This window comes from Carex rostrata, chromosome 2, assembly GCF_964058835.1.
Source record: "Carex rostrata chromosome 2, lpCarRost1.2, whole genome shotgun sequence".
NCBI lineage: Eukaryota > Viridiplantae > Streptophyta > Magnoliopsida > Poales > Cyperaceae > Carex > Carex rostrata.
Genome location: NC_135919.1, coordinates 13,750,124 through 13,769,791, shown reverse-complemented (window position 1 = coordinate 13,769,791; position 19,668 = coordinate 13,750,124). Strand labels below are relative to the sequence as shown.

Below are 19,668 nucleotides of genomic sequence, written 5' to 3'. Positions count from 1 at the left end.
TTGTCATAATTACAAATTTGGGAGAGAATTTTGGGATGGGCCTTTCTGGGCTCTGTCCAGAAACTGAAAATTTAAACTAAAACTTGGGGTGGCACTGTGCCTCTGAGCAGAGAATGGAAAATTTTAAGAGAAACAGATTTGTGGGCCGAATTTAGTTGATAAGTTGCTAATTAAATAATTAATAAATGATGCCATTAATTAAATGGACACCTTTATAAATTAAAAGAGGGATTGGGGGATAATTATACTTGTGCTGAAATTATAATTATATATGAGAATTATTCTAATATTCTCGAGCATCCGTATGGCCTTATGATTCCAAAATAAAAACAGAATTAATTGAACTTAAGTTATAACTGTTTTGAACTAAAAGGTTTAACGATGACGGAATGCGGATTTAAAATTGAAATTTAGTGAACTTATAATAGCTGTTGTTGAAATAATATAATTAAATCTTAACTAAATATGAATTGAATTCGACTTTTAAATAACTAAATTTCAAACAAAAAAAAAAAAAAACAGATAACAGAGTATTTAATATAAGATAGAAAAACTTAAAATTGATTGGATAATGGACACATTTTAAGATTAGTTATTGGGACTTGTAAACTCTTTCGTGCAAGTATTCATTTAGTTATTGGGATTTTTTTTAATCGCAAGTTGCTGGAGACGTTGGAATCCAAGAGCTAATTTCGGAAAGAAGTCAAATTAATCTCCAACGGTAACGATGTAACAAATGACACGCTACAAGAGAAACTATTGATTAAAAAAATTCAGGTTCTCAAAAAGATGTATTACTAAAAAGCACAAAAATCGAACTGCTTGCTCACCGATGCAGTCAACACCTCCTATGGCTATCCATACTCGCTTTTGTTTTGGGCTGATGAAACAAATCAAAACCTTAGCTATAAAATTAACCCCTACGCTCTATAAGTCTCAACCATTGCTCACTTAACTGAAATGGGGGTCCCTTTGAAGTTTAAACGAATATTCTTTCTCCTATCTTACATGCTTGTGTCAATGGCAGTCGGAGAAGCAAATTATTTCAAATATAAGGATCCAGAACAGCCTTTAAATGTGCGAATCAACGACTTAATGAGCCGTATGACACTGGCAGAGAAGATTGGCCAGTTGTCTCAGATTGAGCGGGTTAACGCTACTTCCGATGTCATGAAGAACTACTTCATAGGTTCAAACTACCTACCAGAATCCTTTACATTGTCAAAAATTAATAAGAAATATATAGTTTTTTTCATAATAATACATAATACGAGTAGAACTAGGGTGCTCTTAAGCTCACCAAAGTTTTGATGAGCTTAACTCTAATACTCATCAAATTAATTTCAAATGACGAATCCGAACCATTGAAACCCGCCTACCTTACGTGTGATGCATCTACATGTGAAATTTTTAAACATTCGAATTATTTTAGTATAAAGTCAAGTGGTCAAAAAACATTCAAAAAATGAATGCACTAAAATTAATTTATTAACCTTCTAATTTTGACCGCTTGACTTTATACTAAATTAATTCGAATATTTAAAATTTCACATCTAGATGCATCACACGTAAGGTAGGCAGGTTTCAACGGTTCGGATTCGTCATTTGAAATCGATTTGATGAGTTTTAGAGTTAAGCTCATCAAAACTTTAGTGAACTTAAGAGCACCCTAATTCTACTCACATAATACAGAGTTAATACAGATTTTTTGTTATTTGTATTATAGGTAGTGTGTTAAGTGGGGCAGGTAGTGTACCAGCTCCAAAAGCCACGGTGGAGGAATGGATGAGTATGGTAACAGAAATGCAGAAGGGAGCTCTATCAACTCGTCTCGGCATACCAATGATTTACGGAATTGATGCGGTACACGGCCATGGGAATGTCTACGGAGCTACCCTTTTTCCACATAACATTGGCCTCGGGGCTACTAGGCAAGAATTTAAATGATAATTAAATTTCCAAGTTATCTGTATTATGCAAGATGCTACAAATTGTCACAACTTCCGAATTTTGTCATTCACAGAGGAGCATCAGACATGTTGGTAGTGCATGATTTTAATTATAAAGTGAATCTACTATATATAATGATTTACAAATTATTAACTTGCATGTAGGGATCCGGAATTAGTAAAGAGAATTGGAGCTGCTACGGCTCTCGAAGTTCGAGCGACTGGCATCCCTTATGTCTTTGCCCCTTGTATTGCGGTAACACAAGTAAAATGTAATAACTCAAGAAACTGAAGTCCACCTCCCTGATTAATAATTTATGATCTTTCTTAGGTATGCCGTGATCCAAGGTGGGGTCGATGCTATGAAAGCTTTGGTGAAGATCCAAGGCTTGTACAACAAATGACAGCAATAATCACAGGTTTACAAGGAGATTTCCCTCCAAATCATCGCAAAGGAACACCTTTCGTAGCCGGAACGTGAGTTTTTAAAAATATATATATATATATATATAGAGAGTAAGGCTTGGGTGCTATGGATAACATAGAGAGCTACGGTGCTACGGCTCAATATTCGAGTTTTCAAAATCCTAACGGTCGATCCGAACCGTTCATCTTGTTCTCCATATTACTATGTGTTTGGAGACCAAATTTTACATTTTTTGAAAATTTTTTACTATTTTTTTAGATAGGTAGAAAATCAAATATTTGAATGGTGCATAATTTTTTAGATCAAGTGATTTTCTATCTAGCTAAAAAAGTAGTAAAAAATTTTCAAAAAATGTAAAATTTGGTCTCTAAACACATATTAATATAAAGAACAAGATAAATGATTCGGATCGACGGTTAGAATTTTGAAAACTCAAATATTGAGCCGTAGCACTGTAGCTCTCTGTGCTATCTATAGCACCCAAGCCTTTCTCTCTCTCTCTCTCTCTCTATGTATATATATATATATATATTATAATGTACTTAACTACTAATTAATTCCATGCTGTTCCCCTGTACATTATAGGAGGAACGTTGCGGCTTGTGCGAAACACTATGTAGGAGACGGAGGAACGCAAAAAGGAATAAATGAGAACAACACGGTGACGAGCCTGAGAGGATTATTGAGCATACACATGCCCCCCTACTACTCTGCTGTTGCAAGAGGCGTCCCCACTATCATGGTATCCTATTCCAGCTGGAATGGGGTCAAGATGCACGCAGACCGTTTTTTAATTGCCGATTACCTCAAGAATAGGCTCCATTTCAAGGTCGCCGGTGTTCTTTATCCTTTAGACTATCTTTTAATCTCATATAAATTTTCTGTAATTTTCTTAAGATCTTGAAGATTATATTCTCTTATATTGGTGTAGGGATTTGTAATATCTGATTACACAGGCATAGACAAGATCACCACACCAGCTCATTCCGATTACTCCTACTCTGTGAAGCTCTCGATCCTTTCTGGAATTGACATGGTTAGCATCAGTTGCCTTCCTAGAAATCACACAAAGACTATATATTAATTATTTACAATTATACATGATAAACTGTAAGAATTACATGCATGTAAAACCTTTTAAGTTAGCAATTAGCACTTGTGGTCAATTTGACATTATGATTGAAATCTGTAGGTAATGATCCCCTTCACCTACACAGAGTTCATAAGCAACTTGACCAACTTGGTACAGAATAAGACCATACCTATGAGCCGGATTGATGATGCGGTTAGAAGAATTTTGCGGGTCAAGTTCACTATGGGTCTATTTGAGAACCCCTTTCCTGATCCAAGTCTATGTGGTGAGCTTGGAAATCAGGTAATAATTATTTGTGAAATTGTCTGTACCTGTTAAAAGTGATATCATAATAAACTAGTGCAGTAAGCATAGCTTCCATTTCATATGGCAGGCGAATCGTGACTTGGCCAGAGAAGCAGTGAGGAAATCGCTGGTACTCTTGAAGAACGGCAAATATGGCGAGAAGCCATTGCTTCCTCTCCCTAAGAAATCTGGTAAAATTCTTGTCATCGGAGCCCACGCTGACAATCTCGGATATCAGTGCGGTGGTTGGACTATCACTTGGCAAGGTCTTAGTGGGAACAACATTACAACAGGTAAAGTAAAAAAAATGTTCCAAGTGTTCACATTTTTTTAACTAGAAATAGGCTACAAAATGCCATATTTTTTAATGAACTAGGTCGTAAAATCATGATGAAATAATTTTAAAGCAATCATGTACATATGAGCGACACAATTTTACCAGTACCGTGTACTGATATTTGACGTATACATCTGCAATATAAAACCTAGTTTTCAAAGACACAAATGAAAAGTGCCCTCTGTTTATCTGACTCATGCTAATCAATTTCAGGTACAACAATTCTTGAGGGCATAAAATCAACTGTTGACCCAAGCACCACGGTTGTATACACCGAGAACCCCACAACTGATTTCATCAAACAAAACTATTTCTCGTATGCTATTGTTGTCGTAGGAGAACACCCATACTCAGAAACAGTTGGAGACAATCTCAACCTTACGATCCCTGATCCGGGACCGAGCATCATCAAAAACACATGCAACAACTTGAAGTGTGTTGTGGTACTAATCTCGGGTCGGCCACTAGTGATCAAGCCTTATGTCGGCATGATGGATGCGTTTGTGGCTGCATGGCTACCCGGCACAGAAGGTCGAGGTGTTGCTGATGTATTATTTGGTGACTATGGGTTTTCTGGCAAGCTATCGAGAACATGGTTCAAATCAGTTGATCAACTCCCAATGAATGTAGGTGACCCACATTATGATCCGTTATTTCCATTCGGGTTCGGGTTGGAAACTCAGCCATCACAGGGTTAGGATCATATTAGGTACCTGTAGCTTTAACCGTTTCATTGAATGTTGGTGATGTGCAAGCGCATGTAGCAATTAGCAAAATGGTGTATTAGGAGCTGACATGAAATGATATATGGACAGATCAAACTTGAGTGACAAATAAGAATTGTATATATTGAGGGACTAATCTGGAAGGAGTTTGTTTAGTGATAATTAATCTGATAACATTAACTCCAAAAAATGTTGATTAATATAATAGATGTCTTTTTGTTGAGAGAGAATTTTTTTTTGTTCATGTTGATATTGGAATAGGCCCTAAGATATGGTGCGTACGTAATGAGCCGGGCCTTTTATTTTAGTCTAATAAATAAAATAAAATATGTTGATTATATTTATTATTTTTACCTAAATTTGAGACTCCCGTCTTTTTATACCTCTTCTTCTTGATAAGCTGTTTCATTTTTTGAGATAAAAAATACGGTTAAGATTTTCGATTTTAAATATGTAACAAATATTCTAATTGAATTTCATAACTTCTCGTACAAAAAACATATTAACTTAGCTACAAGAAATAGAACTACGGTGTTCTTAAGCTTACAAATTATTAATGAATTTGACTTCAAAATCTATTGAAATGACTTTAAATTATGAATTCAAACCATTAAAACCAATCTATTTTCACGAGTGATCCATTTATGTGTTAACTATATAAAATTTCAAATTAATATAATATAAAGTAAAACAATAAAAAATAATGTTAAGATAATTTTAATACGTTCATTTTTAATTGTTTTCTTACAGCTCTATTTTATAGTAAATTAATTAAAAAAAAATTACATATCAATACATCACTCGTGAATGTAGATTAGTTTTACTAGTTTAGATTCATCGTTTGAAGTCAATTGATAGATTTTGAAATTTACTTTGCAAAATTGCTTGATAACCTTAAGATTTTGATTTATACTCTAATTCTACTCTCAATTACAAGATCAAAAACTTATTATTTTTTTTGAGCTAATTTTAATTTCAACCATGTTTTAGAAAAATAAAAATAAAAATTTTATGGGTTCAATGTGGTTGCTCGCGAGTAAAAAGATTCTGACAAGTGACAACCATTCGCACTAGAATTTTTTTTAAAATAGAATTCCTTTTAAATCTTTCAATAGAACAAGCACGTTGTGCGGTTTTTTTAGAAAAATAGCCTCCACCGATCCCTAGGATCGGTGAAGCAAGAAAATCAAAACCTACACCGATCCTAAGGATCGGTGGAGTAATTTTCTAAAAACTGCACAAGTTATTTAGTGTTTAAATTAGTATTTAGTGAGAAAATGACTCCACCGACTTCTAGGATCGGTGTAGATTTTGATTTTCTTGTTCCACTGATTCCTAGGATCGGTGGAGGCTATTTTTCTAAAATTCTAGCACGTTGTGCTGGTTCTGGTGAAAGATTTAAAAAGATTTCTATTTAAAAAATAAAAAAAATCTCCGCACTATGTTAGAGTTTGTATGAATAATATTACTGGAGATGACCATCAAAATTTGCAAACGATAAATTATTAAAATTACAGGGAGGTATATGGCCCCGCTGGCCCCCTTCTGTCACTGTCATCTACCATAGTTTTTTTTTTTTTTTGAGAAATCATCTACCATAGATAACCGATTTGTTTAGTCCCAGGCTCACAGCTGGTCGGTTCAATTCAGATTTGAATTGTCCGTATTAATTTGACACAAATTTAAAATACGGAGACACCGAATTAATTTTAATTAGAATATAAATATTCTACTCACTCCTGGTTGATTTGGGTGAGTCGGTTCGAATTGAATCGAGTCAACGGACCCGGCTATAGTCAAAACTAGCTACCGATTAATTCAGATAAAGTTACTTAAATTTTGAGTTTATATTCAGACCAATGTTATCAGAATTAAACCGGACATCAACCCGAAAAGATTTCAAATCATCGATTTACTAATCGAACAGGTGAATCAATCGGTTCAAATACTGATTTATTTAAATACTTATATGTATATATGAGATATGAGAAATGCTATATAGTATATATCCAAATAATACGATACAAGACTGAATTCATACGTATATTTCAAAAGTAGCACCTAAATAAAATGAAAATACTGAATTTATTAAAGAGGACTGAATATTTTTATTCAAGGTTGAAGAATTTAACTACACATTTTTTTTTATCTGTATTTAATAACTATCAGAAGGTTATTTTGTAATGACAATGAATTATGTCCCTAATGAAAGATAGAGCGTTTCAATAAAAAATAACAAAAATTAAAATAAATAATAAAATAGCAACAATTCTTATTTTGAAAAGAAATAAATATGGCAAATGCTTCTGTGCATACAAGGACCTATTTGTAAAATGAACATATTTTTATTTTCAAAGTTCAAACAGTCGATCCGAACCGTTCAACTTGTTCTCCATATTAATATGTGCTTGGAGACCAAATTTTACATTTTTCTGAATTTTTTTACTATTTATTAAGATGGGTACAAAATTCAATGGTCTGAATTTGATATTTTTTGTACTCATCTTAATAAATAGTAAAATATTTCAGAAAAATGTAAAATTTTGTCTCCAAGCACATATTAATATGGAGAACAAGATGAACGGTTCGGATCGACTGTTTGAACTTTGAAAATAAAAATATGTTCATTTTACAAATAGGTCCTTGTATGCACAGAAGCATCACTCAATAAATATACATACATAATTGTTTATTTTTAAATATTTAAAAACTTGAGGTCTTATGTGTAAATTTCATACGATTAAAATAAATCTAATGTGGACGCAGAAATAAATAGAGAAGTTTAAACCTAGGTTCTGATGTGATGGCGTGCAGAGTTCATCAATAACTAATGGCCATTCTCTCTCTTCATTTACATTTTGTTTGAATGGATAATAAAGGACGGAGAATAGAGGAAAGGAAGCGGATGTAAAAAATAGAAGGTAGGGGTGTTAATGGTACCTTTTTAGCCGTTTATCTGATCCGTATCGTATTCGATGAGGCGGGTATGGGTAAGAGTTTTTTTTCGTTAATTTATTGGATATGAGTATAGATAAGAATTTTTTTTCATTAAATAAATGAGTAAGGGTATGGATAATGATTATTTTGTACCCGTTATCCTATAGGGTAATTATAAAATTCAAATATATATTCAATTCAATTTCCAACCCACTTAAATGTATATTCGTGTTTTTGAATTTTTATTCTTTATAAAAAATAATTTAGATGGAATTGATTGCACATTTTTTTTTTATTAGAAATGCAATTATATATTTGTTAAAATGGATGAGTTTTTGATGTTTAATTTGTAAAATATAATAAAACTAATTATTATACTAGTATTATCCGTTATTCATCCGCTACCGTTTCGTTACCCGATAATATTAACGGGTAAGGGTAGGGTAGAGTAAGATCAATTTTTAATGGGTATGGGTAGGGTATGGGTAATGTCAATTTTAAAGGGTATGGGTATGAAAATGTCTCCACCCGACCCGTACCATACCCATTGACACCTCTAATAAAGGGGAATGAAATGGAACAGAAAGGAAGATAAATGAGAGAAAAAAAATTTAATTTTTTTTGTTTTATTATTAAAATTTAGAAAGTTAATTAGAAATTTAGTGGTTGTTGTAGGATTGTAACAAAATATTTGTATAAGAATTATATAGGTAAGATATAAGTTTGAATATTTGTGTTATTTTTTTTTTTAAAGTATTTGCAACAATTTTTTTTTTTCATCGGTTACACTTTAAATTGGAAAGGAAACCAATTTTATTGATTACAATGATACAATGTTAAACTTTTCACCTTTAACATAATTTTGTCAACTAAACACAATTCGACAGAAAAATTTGTTTTCTTTTCATTCCCTTCTTTCTTCTACTCTCCATCCAAACAAGGTGTTAATGCACTAAAAAGCAAATAAAAAGTTGAACCGTTTGAAAATCGATTTTTCTTATAAAGTAGGCTGTCGGTTTTTATCAAAAACCGAACTATTAAATCGAACTTTAGCGGTTCAATAACATAAACGATCTTCTAAACAAATAAAATAAAAAAGACATCCGGTTTCGGTTTTTCCGGTTGAACCGTTGGTTTGGTCCAATTTTGATAACACTGATTCAGACCGTAACATTTGTTTTGACACCAATATTAAAGGGACCGTATATTTTATTTTAAGCTGAATTAATCTGGATTATGACCAGATAGTCCGAATCTAAACTCAAAATTTGAGTTTCTCCATAGCTGGCTAGAAATCTTGTTCTACTACGAAAATATTGAGATGGAAGAACGGTAATCTACCTTCTATCGGTTGAACTGCAAATAGTTTGTTTTTTTTTTCTTTTATTATTAATAAATATTAAATAATAATAATCTATGCTGTCTGAATCACATCTAACAAGCGCGACTTGTGTTTTGCCGAAAGTCTTTGTTAGGATCATACGATACATTATAATAATTAATCCATTGTTTGAATCACTTTTGCCGACCACACACACACACTTGTATTTTAGCTAAAATCCTCCATTGTTTCCCGTATCTAATAAAAAATTGCCGAGCATCCTTATCCTCAAACTCTATGTCTAGTCTAAGCTCAAGTCTGTTTTTATTTCAGCCAACAATATCTATTTGATAAATTTTTTTTTTAGAATCAATCATTGATTTTGTAGATAAACAACGAAATTTATCTGATAATTATTTTTTTTAGAATTAATTTTTAATTTTGTGGATAAACCGATAAAGACAATTTCACATTGTATAAATAAGAGATGTCACATGTTCAAAATCCGAATGTATTTTGTTTTGTGAATATATAAAGATGAAATATTTACTCAAATTTTATCTTAAAAGAGAAAAGTTAAATATTTATGAACAAATATTTACTTCAAATATGTATGCTCCACTCTCAATCTTTCTCAATATTTTTTTCTGATAAATTTAATAAATTAAAGTTATAATTTATCAAATTTTAAATAAAAAGGAAAATTATAGATGTGTTCTTTATCCATTTGATAATAAATGTGATAATTTATGTTGTTGTAGTTGGTGTAAACTACATATAGTAATTTGTGGGGAATATGGTGTGGTTGTGCAATTTTTAGAAGAAAAACTGTCTTAGATCATTAAGTCTCTCTCAAAAGAAAAGAAAAAAATCTTTTGATAATTAAGGTTGATAATCAAGAACAAAACATAGTGATGGGATATGGTGCTAAGTCATCCTTATAAATTAAAAATTGGTATTTAAATCCATTAAATTTTTGTATATTTGATATTTATTAATATCTTTTTAGTTCCTCTTATAAAATGTATATTTTACCGCCTTTTCAATTTTTATTTTTTAGTTCCGTCCGGCATGTGATCACATGTTTTAGAGTCAAATTTGCAACATTTTGATGCCGCAAAGTATCATAATATTTTTTCCTTTTAATTTATACTTCAAAACTTGAAATTTAAAGATTGGGTCTCAATTGAGAAAGGGGAGATAGCACAATTGGCTAGGAAAATGTCCTAAAGTTGTTATACCCAAAGGTCGAGAGTTTGATTCCCCCTCACGAACCTTGGTAGCTACTACCAAGTTTTCAAAAAAAAAAAAAAATTGGGTCTCAATCGTTGATCTTGTAAAAATATAATTCCATGTAATATTTAATGATTTTTCGAGTCAATTTTGTATTAGATCATGCGGTGAAAACTATATAAATCTAATTAGCTTGATAGATTAATTGTAATGGTTCATTTATTTACTACTGATCTAATTTAAAATGAACTTAAGTTTTTTTTTATTAATTTATGTGAATGTATCTCATAAAAACAAATAAAAATTCGATATTTAGATTTTAAATATTAAAATACAAATAAAAAAGGAAGCTGTGAAATTAGAATTCTATTTTGCCATCAAATAAATTTTTTTGAAACAGCTGCCATCAAATAAATTTATTGCCATTAAAAAATGCAAGGAGGAGACAGATAAGAGTCTAAAAGAAAGGACGAGAAATGTTTATTTAATTACTGTGCTAGTCTATCATAATGCTATCATATGTACAATAAAACTGCGACCGATAACTAAGTTTGTCGAAAGCAATTTGCATACAGTGAATATTGAGATCAGCGGGGTTGGTCTAAAGTCTAAACTGACAAGAATTTTCGCTCCTGTACTCCTGTTTTATCATTTTTCCTTTTAAAGATATATGAACCCAGTCAAACCATACCACTTTCGGACTCATGAAAAGAAAATCATACAAGTAACGGAAACGGAGAGAATCTAAAGCCACGAATTATTTATTTTATTATTATTATTATTATTATTATTATTGTGTCTGTTATCTATTCTCCGCAAACAGACACAAGAGATAACTACTCCACGGCACCAAGTCACCGACCCAATTGCCCAAACCACGTGAACAATCTAACCGAATAACTGCCTGACTCAGGTTTGCAAGAACGTGAACTGAGATCCTCTTCAAATTTGAGAGGTCTACATAAGCCGAGTGCACAAATATCTTCATGGCGGGGCCCATATGGCGACAGGCCAACACCTCAAAACCACCTACTGGAAGAGTCCTGCGAGGTTGCATCGCGGTCCAAGGGACCGATCCTATCCCCAATTGAACAGTTGCCTATGCCCGTTATACTGTACTAAATTATTACCTAATGAGATTGATTGCATATAATAGTCACATCTAACACCAAATTAATACAGTATTCCAGGTATATCTTTTGTTTACATCAAAATAATTGTTCGAACAAGACTTGAATATAATCTAGGACATTCTTAATTACAACTATGGTAAAAAAAAGGGGTAATTTTGGTCATAATTATAAGCAAGCTTTAAAATGTTTAACTGCATTTACAGTGTAGTGTCATTTCGATTTAGTCGATTTTATTGATTTATTCATTGTTTAATTCTTATTTAACTACGATGTATTTCTAAAGAATTTTAATATTACAGAGTTAAAAAATGGTTAACGATTTAACGACAAGTTTAGTTGAATTATTTGAAAGCTTTGTTATAAATAATAATTTAACAATAATTTATTCTAGCAGACTAAAATGATATTACAAGAAATATATAACCTTTTTAATTAAAAAAGGCCTTTACTTAAAGTTATTAGTATGATTAAGAAGGTTCTTAACTAGTTCAGTACTTCAGTATCACATCACTCAAATTGATTTTTTACTAAAATTTTAATTTAACAGATTAGAATTTTCATTTAATACCCAAAGTATTTTACAAAAACCGCTGGGTTCCTAATTATAAGGATAAAAAATAATCTAATAAACCACGGAAAATTAGACTAAACCCTACCTCTCAGCCAATGAGAGAGCGGCAATTGATTGACCCCTCCCCGCCACTACCCTAGATGCTGGCTGACACGTGGCGATTTTCTATGTCTCCATGAGAACTTCAGGTCCAAAGTCGCAGCCACCATCTAATTGACACGTGTCCTCGGGTCCCTTCGCGTTTCTCTCAGAACAAGCACCAAAGAAGAAACGAAAAAAAGAAGAAAAGAAAAGGAAAAAGAGAGGACAAAAAAGGCGAGAAGAAAGTACGGCGGCGGGTTTTCTTACCGGCGAAATAGAGAAACACAACGCATACTGGAGATGTCCTGTTGGCTTTTAGGGCGAGCTGAGTTAGGTCTGGGTTTGGTTCCGTGTTCGTCTTCCTTTTCTAATGATGTTTGATTGGAACGACGAGGATCAGGTTTTTTTTCTTCTTCTTTTCTTTCTATTTTTTTTTTCTTTTATTCCCTACATCAGGTTCAATTTTGATAAATTGAACTCCTTTCTGATAAATCAACTTTGTGCTGCATTATGTTTCTATTTTTGGGGTCTGATAATTTACTTTTTTTGGGGATTGATTTTTATTAATTTTACTGAAATTTGAACTGAAATTACCAGATCCGGTAACAGAAACAGCCCATAAGCTGCTAGAAGCTCGTAAATTTTTGTTTCTTTGGCTGAATTATGAAGATTATTTATTTTACATTGAAACAGTGCTCATAATGAAGTTTAATTAAGTGCATGGTATAACTTGGTACAACCAATACAATACTCATTGGTTTGAGTTAAATTAAGTTTCATGGAGTTTGAATTCAGTGTGTTTGTGTCACCATTAGAGCAAAAATTCAGTCTGAGATATCAACATTTACGGGTACACCATTTGACCAGACTATCTCTTGCTTGAATTCCAGTTATACAAATAACGCATGCATGTGTCATTCCTTGTTTGGTTTGTTTCAGCACTGGTATTTTCTTCTGATTTAGGCCCCTTCTTTAATTTATTTGAATAAAAAGTTGGTTGGAACCAGTAAGTGTCATGATAGGGCTGAAACCCTCCATAAGAGACTAGTATCTCTTTGATCATGACTGGTACTTACTGAATTCAGTGTCAATATGAATGAATAATTTCGAGTTGTATAAATTGAATTTGTCTGTAGGTATTTTTGCTCTAATGGCTTTATCACAACCTCTCAAATTTTTAATTAATTAAATATGATAAATAATAGTTGATTAATTATATTTTTGTTTGCCTTTGTCTCATTTTTTTTTTAAATTTTCAGCCAGGGGACACAATATGGGCTGAATTTGGAGGTGGCGAAGACCATATTGTGCCTTACCCTGAAGGCACTGAAGATAGTATTTCAAATAATAATAACAATAATTGCAGTAAGAACAACAATATTACGTATCTAAACTTTGGAGACTTAGATAAAAAGAAGAAAAATGAAGAAGAATCAGACAACATATTAAGTTTCCCGGAGCATGATACCCAAAAGAATAATGTTGATGTCCAAGGTTGTGATGTGCAAAACCAAACTGATTTGCGATCAAAACTTGAAATTGAGTCATGGCCTGATTTGCCTTCTTTAAATGGAACGCTCGGGAGAGATTATAGTGATGGAGATGACGACGAGAATTTGGCCTCAACTTTTCTAAATGATTTCGACACCGATTCCAACATTGACAAAGTGCAAGGTACTATATCAAAATCCTTCTTTGATTTTCATGATATTTCTTTTTAAATCCTGGGTGTGCCAAATGGACAATTTTTACCCATGAATATTGTAGCACTTGTATTGTAATTGGTAGGGTTGTGTGTGAAAACAGTGAGTTGTGAAATTTTGACCAAACAACAGTGCAGCTGGAGGCACAACCAGATGATTTTGGCAATGGCCATGAAGAAAAGGGCAACAGCTTTCTCGACTGTGATTGGGGTAATATCGGGAATTTTGAAGATTTTGATCGCCTTTTCAGGTAATCATTCTCATTGAACTGTACATTTTGCACTCTGTACTCAGCTCTCTTACAAATATAATTGACGTGGCAGTAATGGAGATTCAATTTTCGGGACTGACATGGGAGGAAATGAAGAAGAGTTTGTAACGCAACCATCAGATGTGATGGATAGCACTGTTCAGTCGATCCCAATGCCTGTATAATTTTTGTATTGCATGTTCAATAATGTCCTGTTTACATAGTTATGCTGCTCTTTTTAAATATTGTTTTGAACATTACTTTGTTTTTTTTTTTGGGTCTAGCATATGCAGTTCAGTGGAGAGGAAGCTTCTGGCCATGGTTCCTCTTCTGTACCAATTAATGATATTTCATCAGGTGGCAGGATTAAACCCAAAGAAAAGGTGCTGTATTGTAGTGATGTTTCTCTTGTGAGTTTGATTTGAATTTTAGATCAGTACCATGTAAATATGTAATGTTTTCTACAATCCTTTTAGGCTGAAAATGAGAAGAAGATTTCCAAGGTCCGCAAGAAGGCTGATGAAAGGGGCAAAACAAAATCTTCACAGAGCACAGTTACTGTTTTACCCCCAGGTCCCATCCAAGGCACAGGCATGAACACAATAACACCTCCCATGGTTGGCCAGCATATGCAAGTCAACCCTACCAACTTTGTGTTTCCAGGATATAGATATCCGGCATACACTTTTCCTGCAATTCAGGTTGCACCTAAAAAAACTGCTGTGAGTGGTTATAAGCGTTCTGAGAAGTTAGAAAATCCGGTGAGTATGACACCTCAGGAAAAGATAGAGAAGCTGAGAAGGAGACAACAGATGCAGGTAAATTTTTGTCTTTCTTATTAGGTTTGGTCAAGCCTGGCAAGATTTTAACAAGGCATACATTTTAATTCTCACATTCTCTTTCTACATTCAAGTGATTGGTTAAGAGAAGTGATTTTATTTAAGAAATTCTATACTAGTTCCAGTCATTTGTCAGTAATTGCCAGGGGTTGCTTGTCCCTCTCAAGGTGACCACATTCTTTTTTGGGTTTATTTATGATTATTTAAGTTTGTGTGGTTGAATTAGCACAACCATGAAAATGTTCCTGTCAGTTAAGAATCCTAACCTGACCCAATAGTCAATGGATATTTAATCCATACCCAAACTTTTGGATGAAATGCTTATCAGCTCTATTTACATGGTTACAAAATGTAGGCAATGCTTGCAATCCAGCAGCAGCAACAGCAATTGGGCCACAAAGTTATGGGAAGTGACAATTTAGTAACTCATGCCAGTTCCCCTAGAAATCAGAACCAGAACCCGGATTCCATTGCCAGCTCAGCTGCCATAGAAGGTTCAGAAAATATGGGTTTCACTTCTGAGCTTAACATGAGTAGATTGCAAGAGGAGTGTGCGGGGGGTTCTATTGTGTCTGATGACCCGCATTTAGAGGAGACTACATACTACCAACTTCAAGATGCTTTAGCAAAGGTGATGTCATTTCAGTATGGTTTTTCTGACAGAGAAAAAAAAATTATGTTGGGTGCTTTCATCTTGCATGTTATAAAAAATTAACATTGGCAAACAACACCCAGCTTTTCTTGAGTTTGTAATTCCCACTTCGAATTTTGTTTATATACAACTTGCAATTCCAAGTTATCAACTGCCCAACAAAAGTTAAGTAGAAAAATGGTCGTACTGCCCTTAGAAGAAGTAGAAATTGCTTAATTACTACACTAAAATTTTAAAGTAGCATCCTAATCATCAAGTTGCTTTTACTTGGTTCAATTTTTTTTTTTTTAATGTAAAAAAAGGTTCATTAATGGCTCAATTTGGTGCTATAAGGTTTTAGAGAGTAATCTAGGGTTGAGCAGAATCCCTTTGCCATAGAGATTTATGAGGGAGAGAGGAAGTGATTCAATTTCAGTCCATTTACACTTTAACAACTAAACATCATACAAAGAATCACATGCCAAGGATGTAAAGCAACATATCATTGAGGAGATAAAATGGCACAGGCAACAAATTATATTATTACAAAAAAGTCCAATATCTTTTACAAAATTGCCTTTAAAAAAGCTATAGATATGCACATTAGCAACAAACTTACTACTACAAGCTTGTCTTTTTCCACAGGATCAGCAATAAGAATATTCAATCCAAAGTTTAAAGGGCCCACAAATTGTTACAGACATACACACTTGGATATTGGCATTATAATTTCTTGTATTTTTGACTCTGTGGGGTTATTATATTGTGGTTTTGGAGGAATTTAACTATCACAGAGCATCTTTAAGTAGATTTTAAAATTTGTAGCCAACAATTAGTATGATTTGACATATTAGGCAATCCATGATGAGATTTGAACCCATATTCATCCTTAAATCGCATCCATCTTACCCACTACACGTCATAGACATTATATAATATGGTAAGATCAATTTTTTTAATGAAATTTGTTTATTATATGTTCCTAACTAGTTGTTCCAGTTCATCAACAACAGGTAAGAGGATATTACCATTCAATTTGATTCACAATATGAGAGTCCCGATTTGATATCATTATTCTGAAGTTAAACCCAACTCAGTGACCTTAATTTGTTATTTCTGGTATGTGCCTGATTTTTTTATTTTTCCTGATTAGAGAAATCTTTTATGAGCTAAAAAAAATGTATACTAATGTTATTTTATATGGAACCATATATCCTGCTAATCGTTGTTTTGACTATGGAAGTCAAGAGAATGCTGTCGACTTTAAAAAGACTTAATCATAATTATGATTCTTTTACGATTAAGTCTTTTTCTGGTAGTAAATTGGGCCGACTCCTTTACTCAAGCTTGGGTTTGAAGACAGTCCGGGATCTCGTGAATGTGTCGGTGAAGGGTCTATGTACTTTGGGACAACGCAAAGTTCAGACCAAAATAGAAGTACAATCAAAATAAATAAAACCCCAGTTATCTTTAGCTAAATTAATTAATGAATCCATAATCAACTCCAGATGGTCAAGTTTGTTTATGGCAACAATTAGGCATCTAACCTATCTCAAATGACCAGTTTTCAGATAAGATCTGGTCCTGAAAATATGTAATCTTGGTTGATTTTAACCTATTGGTCATCCAACTAGATTGGACCTAGGCCGAATGCAAATGTGCATTTAGAAAACCATAGGATTAAACAAAAGCAGCATGCATTGCTGAAGTAAAAGGGCAAAATCATCAATATCTGGCTGAACACATTTTTTCCATCATATTTGCATAACAACTACATGCAAAGGTTTCATGTCTACAATTAAATCTTAAACTTAAAAAAGTATTAACATTCATGTTTGATATTTTTGTTTAGTTGGATGTGAGAATACGGTTGTGCATCCGAGATAGCTTGCTCCGTTTAGCACAAAGTGCCATGGAAAGGCAATCTGCTAGTGACAGAAACAGCATCAACTTTTCCACCAACCCCTCTGAGGACAACAATTCACTCTCTCAAAATGACATGTCTAACACAACAAAGAGGTAACTCCTAACATTTCACTCTCTCAAATTGGAAGAACCAATATTTTCTCTGAAGAACCAGATATTATCTTCTTCTTTTTTTGTAAATTTGTTTATTTATTAGTTTTTGTAGTAGTTTAAATGCCCTATTATTTCATGCCCCCATCATGCCTCACATCCTTATCTCCATTTTCAAAGTTCAAACAATCGATCCGAACCGCTCAAACATGATCTCCATACTAAAATGTGCCTGGAGACCAAATTTTATATTTTTTGGAAATGCTTTACTATTTTTTAAGATAGGTACAAAATCACTGTTTTTGGATGGTTCATAATCTTCAGAAAATAGTGAATTTGTACATATCTAAAAATAGTAAAAAATTTCCAAAAAATATAAAATTTTGTCTCCAAGCACATTTTAATATGGAGATCATGTTGAGTGGTTTGGATCTGTTTGGACTTTGAAAACGGAAATTAGGATGCGAGGCATGATTGGGGAACGAAAACAATGGGGCATTTTAACCCTCTTCTAGTTTTTGATGCCAAATAATCCTCCAGTGGCCTCATGGTGCATCTTCTCTTCTGACGACACATAATAGGCTGATGCAAAGTGGATTGTATTGTTATTTATTAATGTCAAGTTTTTAAATAACAAAATTAAACCTTCTGTTAAACCATTGAAACGGGTTTTGGACCCCTTCGCATTAAAATTCACTAAAGACACCTAGCCTTTTAAATGACGATCAAACGACGATTAAACCGATCAAATCGTGAAATGACATTCTTCCATTAAATGCCATTAAACATTTTGTAAAGCTTGATTCATGCATTAGTTTTATTTTGTATATTAGATGCCTGCCAAAAATTGGAGATGGAGAGACTGGCACAAACCCTATAGACCGCACTGTGGCTCAGCTGCTCTTTCATAGACTCTCTGAGAAATCCTCATCTCAAATCAAGGAGGAAGCACCAATGTCACCTTCCTCTTTCAACCCTGGTATTGCATCTTTGCTGTTAAAAAGTAATTAGGTTACAGTGTTACACTAAAATTGACCTAAAGCTGCTAGAGTTCTCCACCAAAGACAAAAAACTAAAAGGACCAAAGAAAAAAGTTCCTTTATTTAAATTCACTCAATATTTCAAATCAAAATTTGAAACCAGATTCTATGGTACCTGGGAGCAAATCAGAAGAAAACCTTCAAAATGCTGGGGAGATGGATGTGCAAGTGCAAATACAACCTGCACACTAAAAAGTAAGATGTACTGAGAGGAGAATATACAGCAATACTCGTAAAATTTCTTCATTATTATTGCAATTGTTTGCAAAGAAAGACCATGTTTTTTTTAATTACAAAGCTCCTTTGTGTTTTTTTTTTGTCATGCATTTTCTAGCATGCAAACTATCTTAAATTATATTATTAGTTATTTAATTACTACCTAATATTTACAAGTTAAAGTCAGGCTGCAAAATTTAGCCATTTTAAGACGGAAAAGTATCCTCTGCGGAGTTTTTCCGTGCGGAGCTGTGCAGTGCTTTTAATCTGGTCCGTTCGTTTCGAATCGAACGGACCAGATCAGATCTTGCACGAATTTTAAAAAAACTCAAAATTTGGTGAACCCTTAATCCAGTCCGTCCGATCCGAAACGAACGGATCAGATTAAAAGCACCACACAGCTCCGCACGGAAAAACTCCGCAGAGGATAGCAATTCATTTTAAGACAAGGTGCTTTTGTAATTTTAAAAGTGAAGTTTTTTCTTTGTAAAATTCTCAAGACTATGATCGCATTTTATCAGGCAAGGTTATTGTTAATGGGTTCATTTTTCTCCGTAGAATTGCATGGGAGGGAAATCAATAGAAGCTGCTCTGTTGCTGGAATAAAGACCAATAAGCAACCTTAATTGTAATATAATCAAGTAGATAGTCCATCTTTTAGTGAAGACATCTAATGTATTATGTATCATATGTTGTACTGGGGCGGTGGGGCCCCTTTGATGACTGAACCTCTTGGGGTATCGCTGTAATATTTCTGTCAGATAAATGCAACTGGGCTTGTATTTTATTTTATTTTATTTTCTATATTTGATCATGACAACAATGTATTTTAATCGTGTTGCATTTATACCCCTATTTTAAGCAAATGTTTTTTTCAGCTC

The 19,668-nt window shown here is 33.3% G+C and overlaps 2 protein-coding genes across 7 annotated transcripts; both read left to right on the top strand.

The window, feature by feature from the left end:
• Nucleotides 1-944: 944 nt before the first annotated feature.
• On the top strand, nt 945-5,012 carry LOC144543704 (uncharacterized). The gene is made up of 9 exons (XM_078292069.1): nt 945-1,189; nt 1,727-1,931; nt 2,115-2,205; nt 2,281-2,426; nt 2,962-3,205; nt 3,308-3,412; nt 3,569-3,751; nt 3,843-4,047; nt 4,305-5,012. The coding sequence occupies exons 1-9, from the start codon at nt 961-963 to the stop codon at nt 4,787-4,789; spliced, it is 1,893 nt and encodes a 630-aa protein (XP_078148195.1). The 5' UTR covers nt 945-960; the 3' UTR covers nt 4,790-5,012.
• Nucleotides 5,013-12,199: 7,187 nt separating this feature from the next.
• Nucleotides 12,200-19,668, top strand: LOC144543664 (uncharacterized). Of its 6 annotated transcripts, none has more exons than XM_078292027.1 (11): nt 12,200-12,492; nt 13,352-13,766; nt 13,928-14,045; nt 14,119-14,224; nt 14,339-14,428; nt 14,522-14,863; nt 15,240-15,515; nt 17,368-17,534; nt 18,365-18,510; nt 18,675-18,766; nt 19,346-19,668. In XM_078292027.1, the coding sequence occupies exons 1-10, from the start codon at nt 12,463-12,465 to the stop codon at nt 18,761-18,763; spliced, it is 1,779 nt and encodes a 592-aa protein (XP_078148153.1). In that variant the 5' UTR covers nt 12,200-12,462; the 3' UTR covers nt 18,764-18,766; nt 19,346-19,668. The 6 variants fall into 6 exon arrangements, with proteins under 6 accessions (XP_078148153.1, XP_078148159.1, XP_078148134.1 ...); XM_078292033.1 differs by having other exon boundaries at nt 19,309-19,668; XM_078292008.1 differs by having other exon boundaries at nt 14,330-14,428.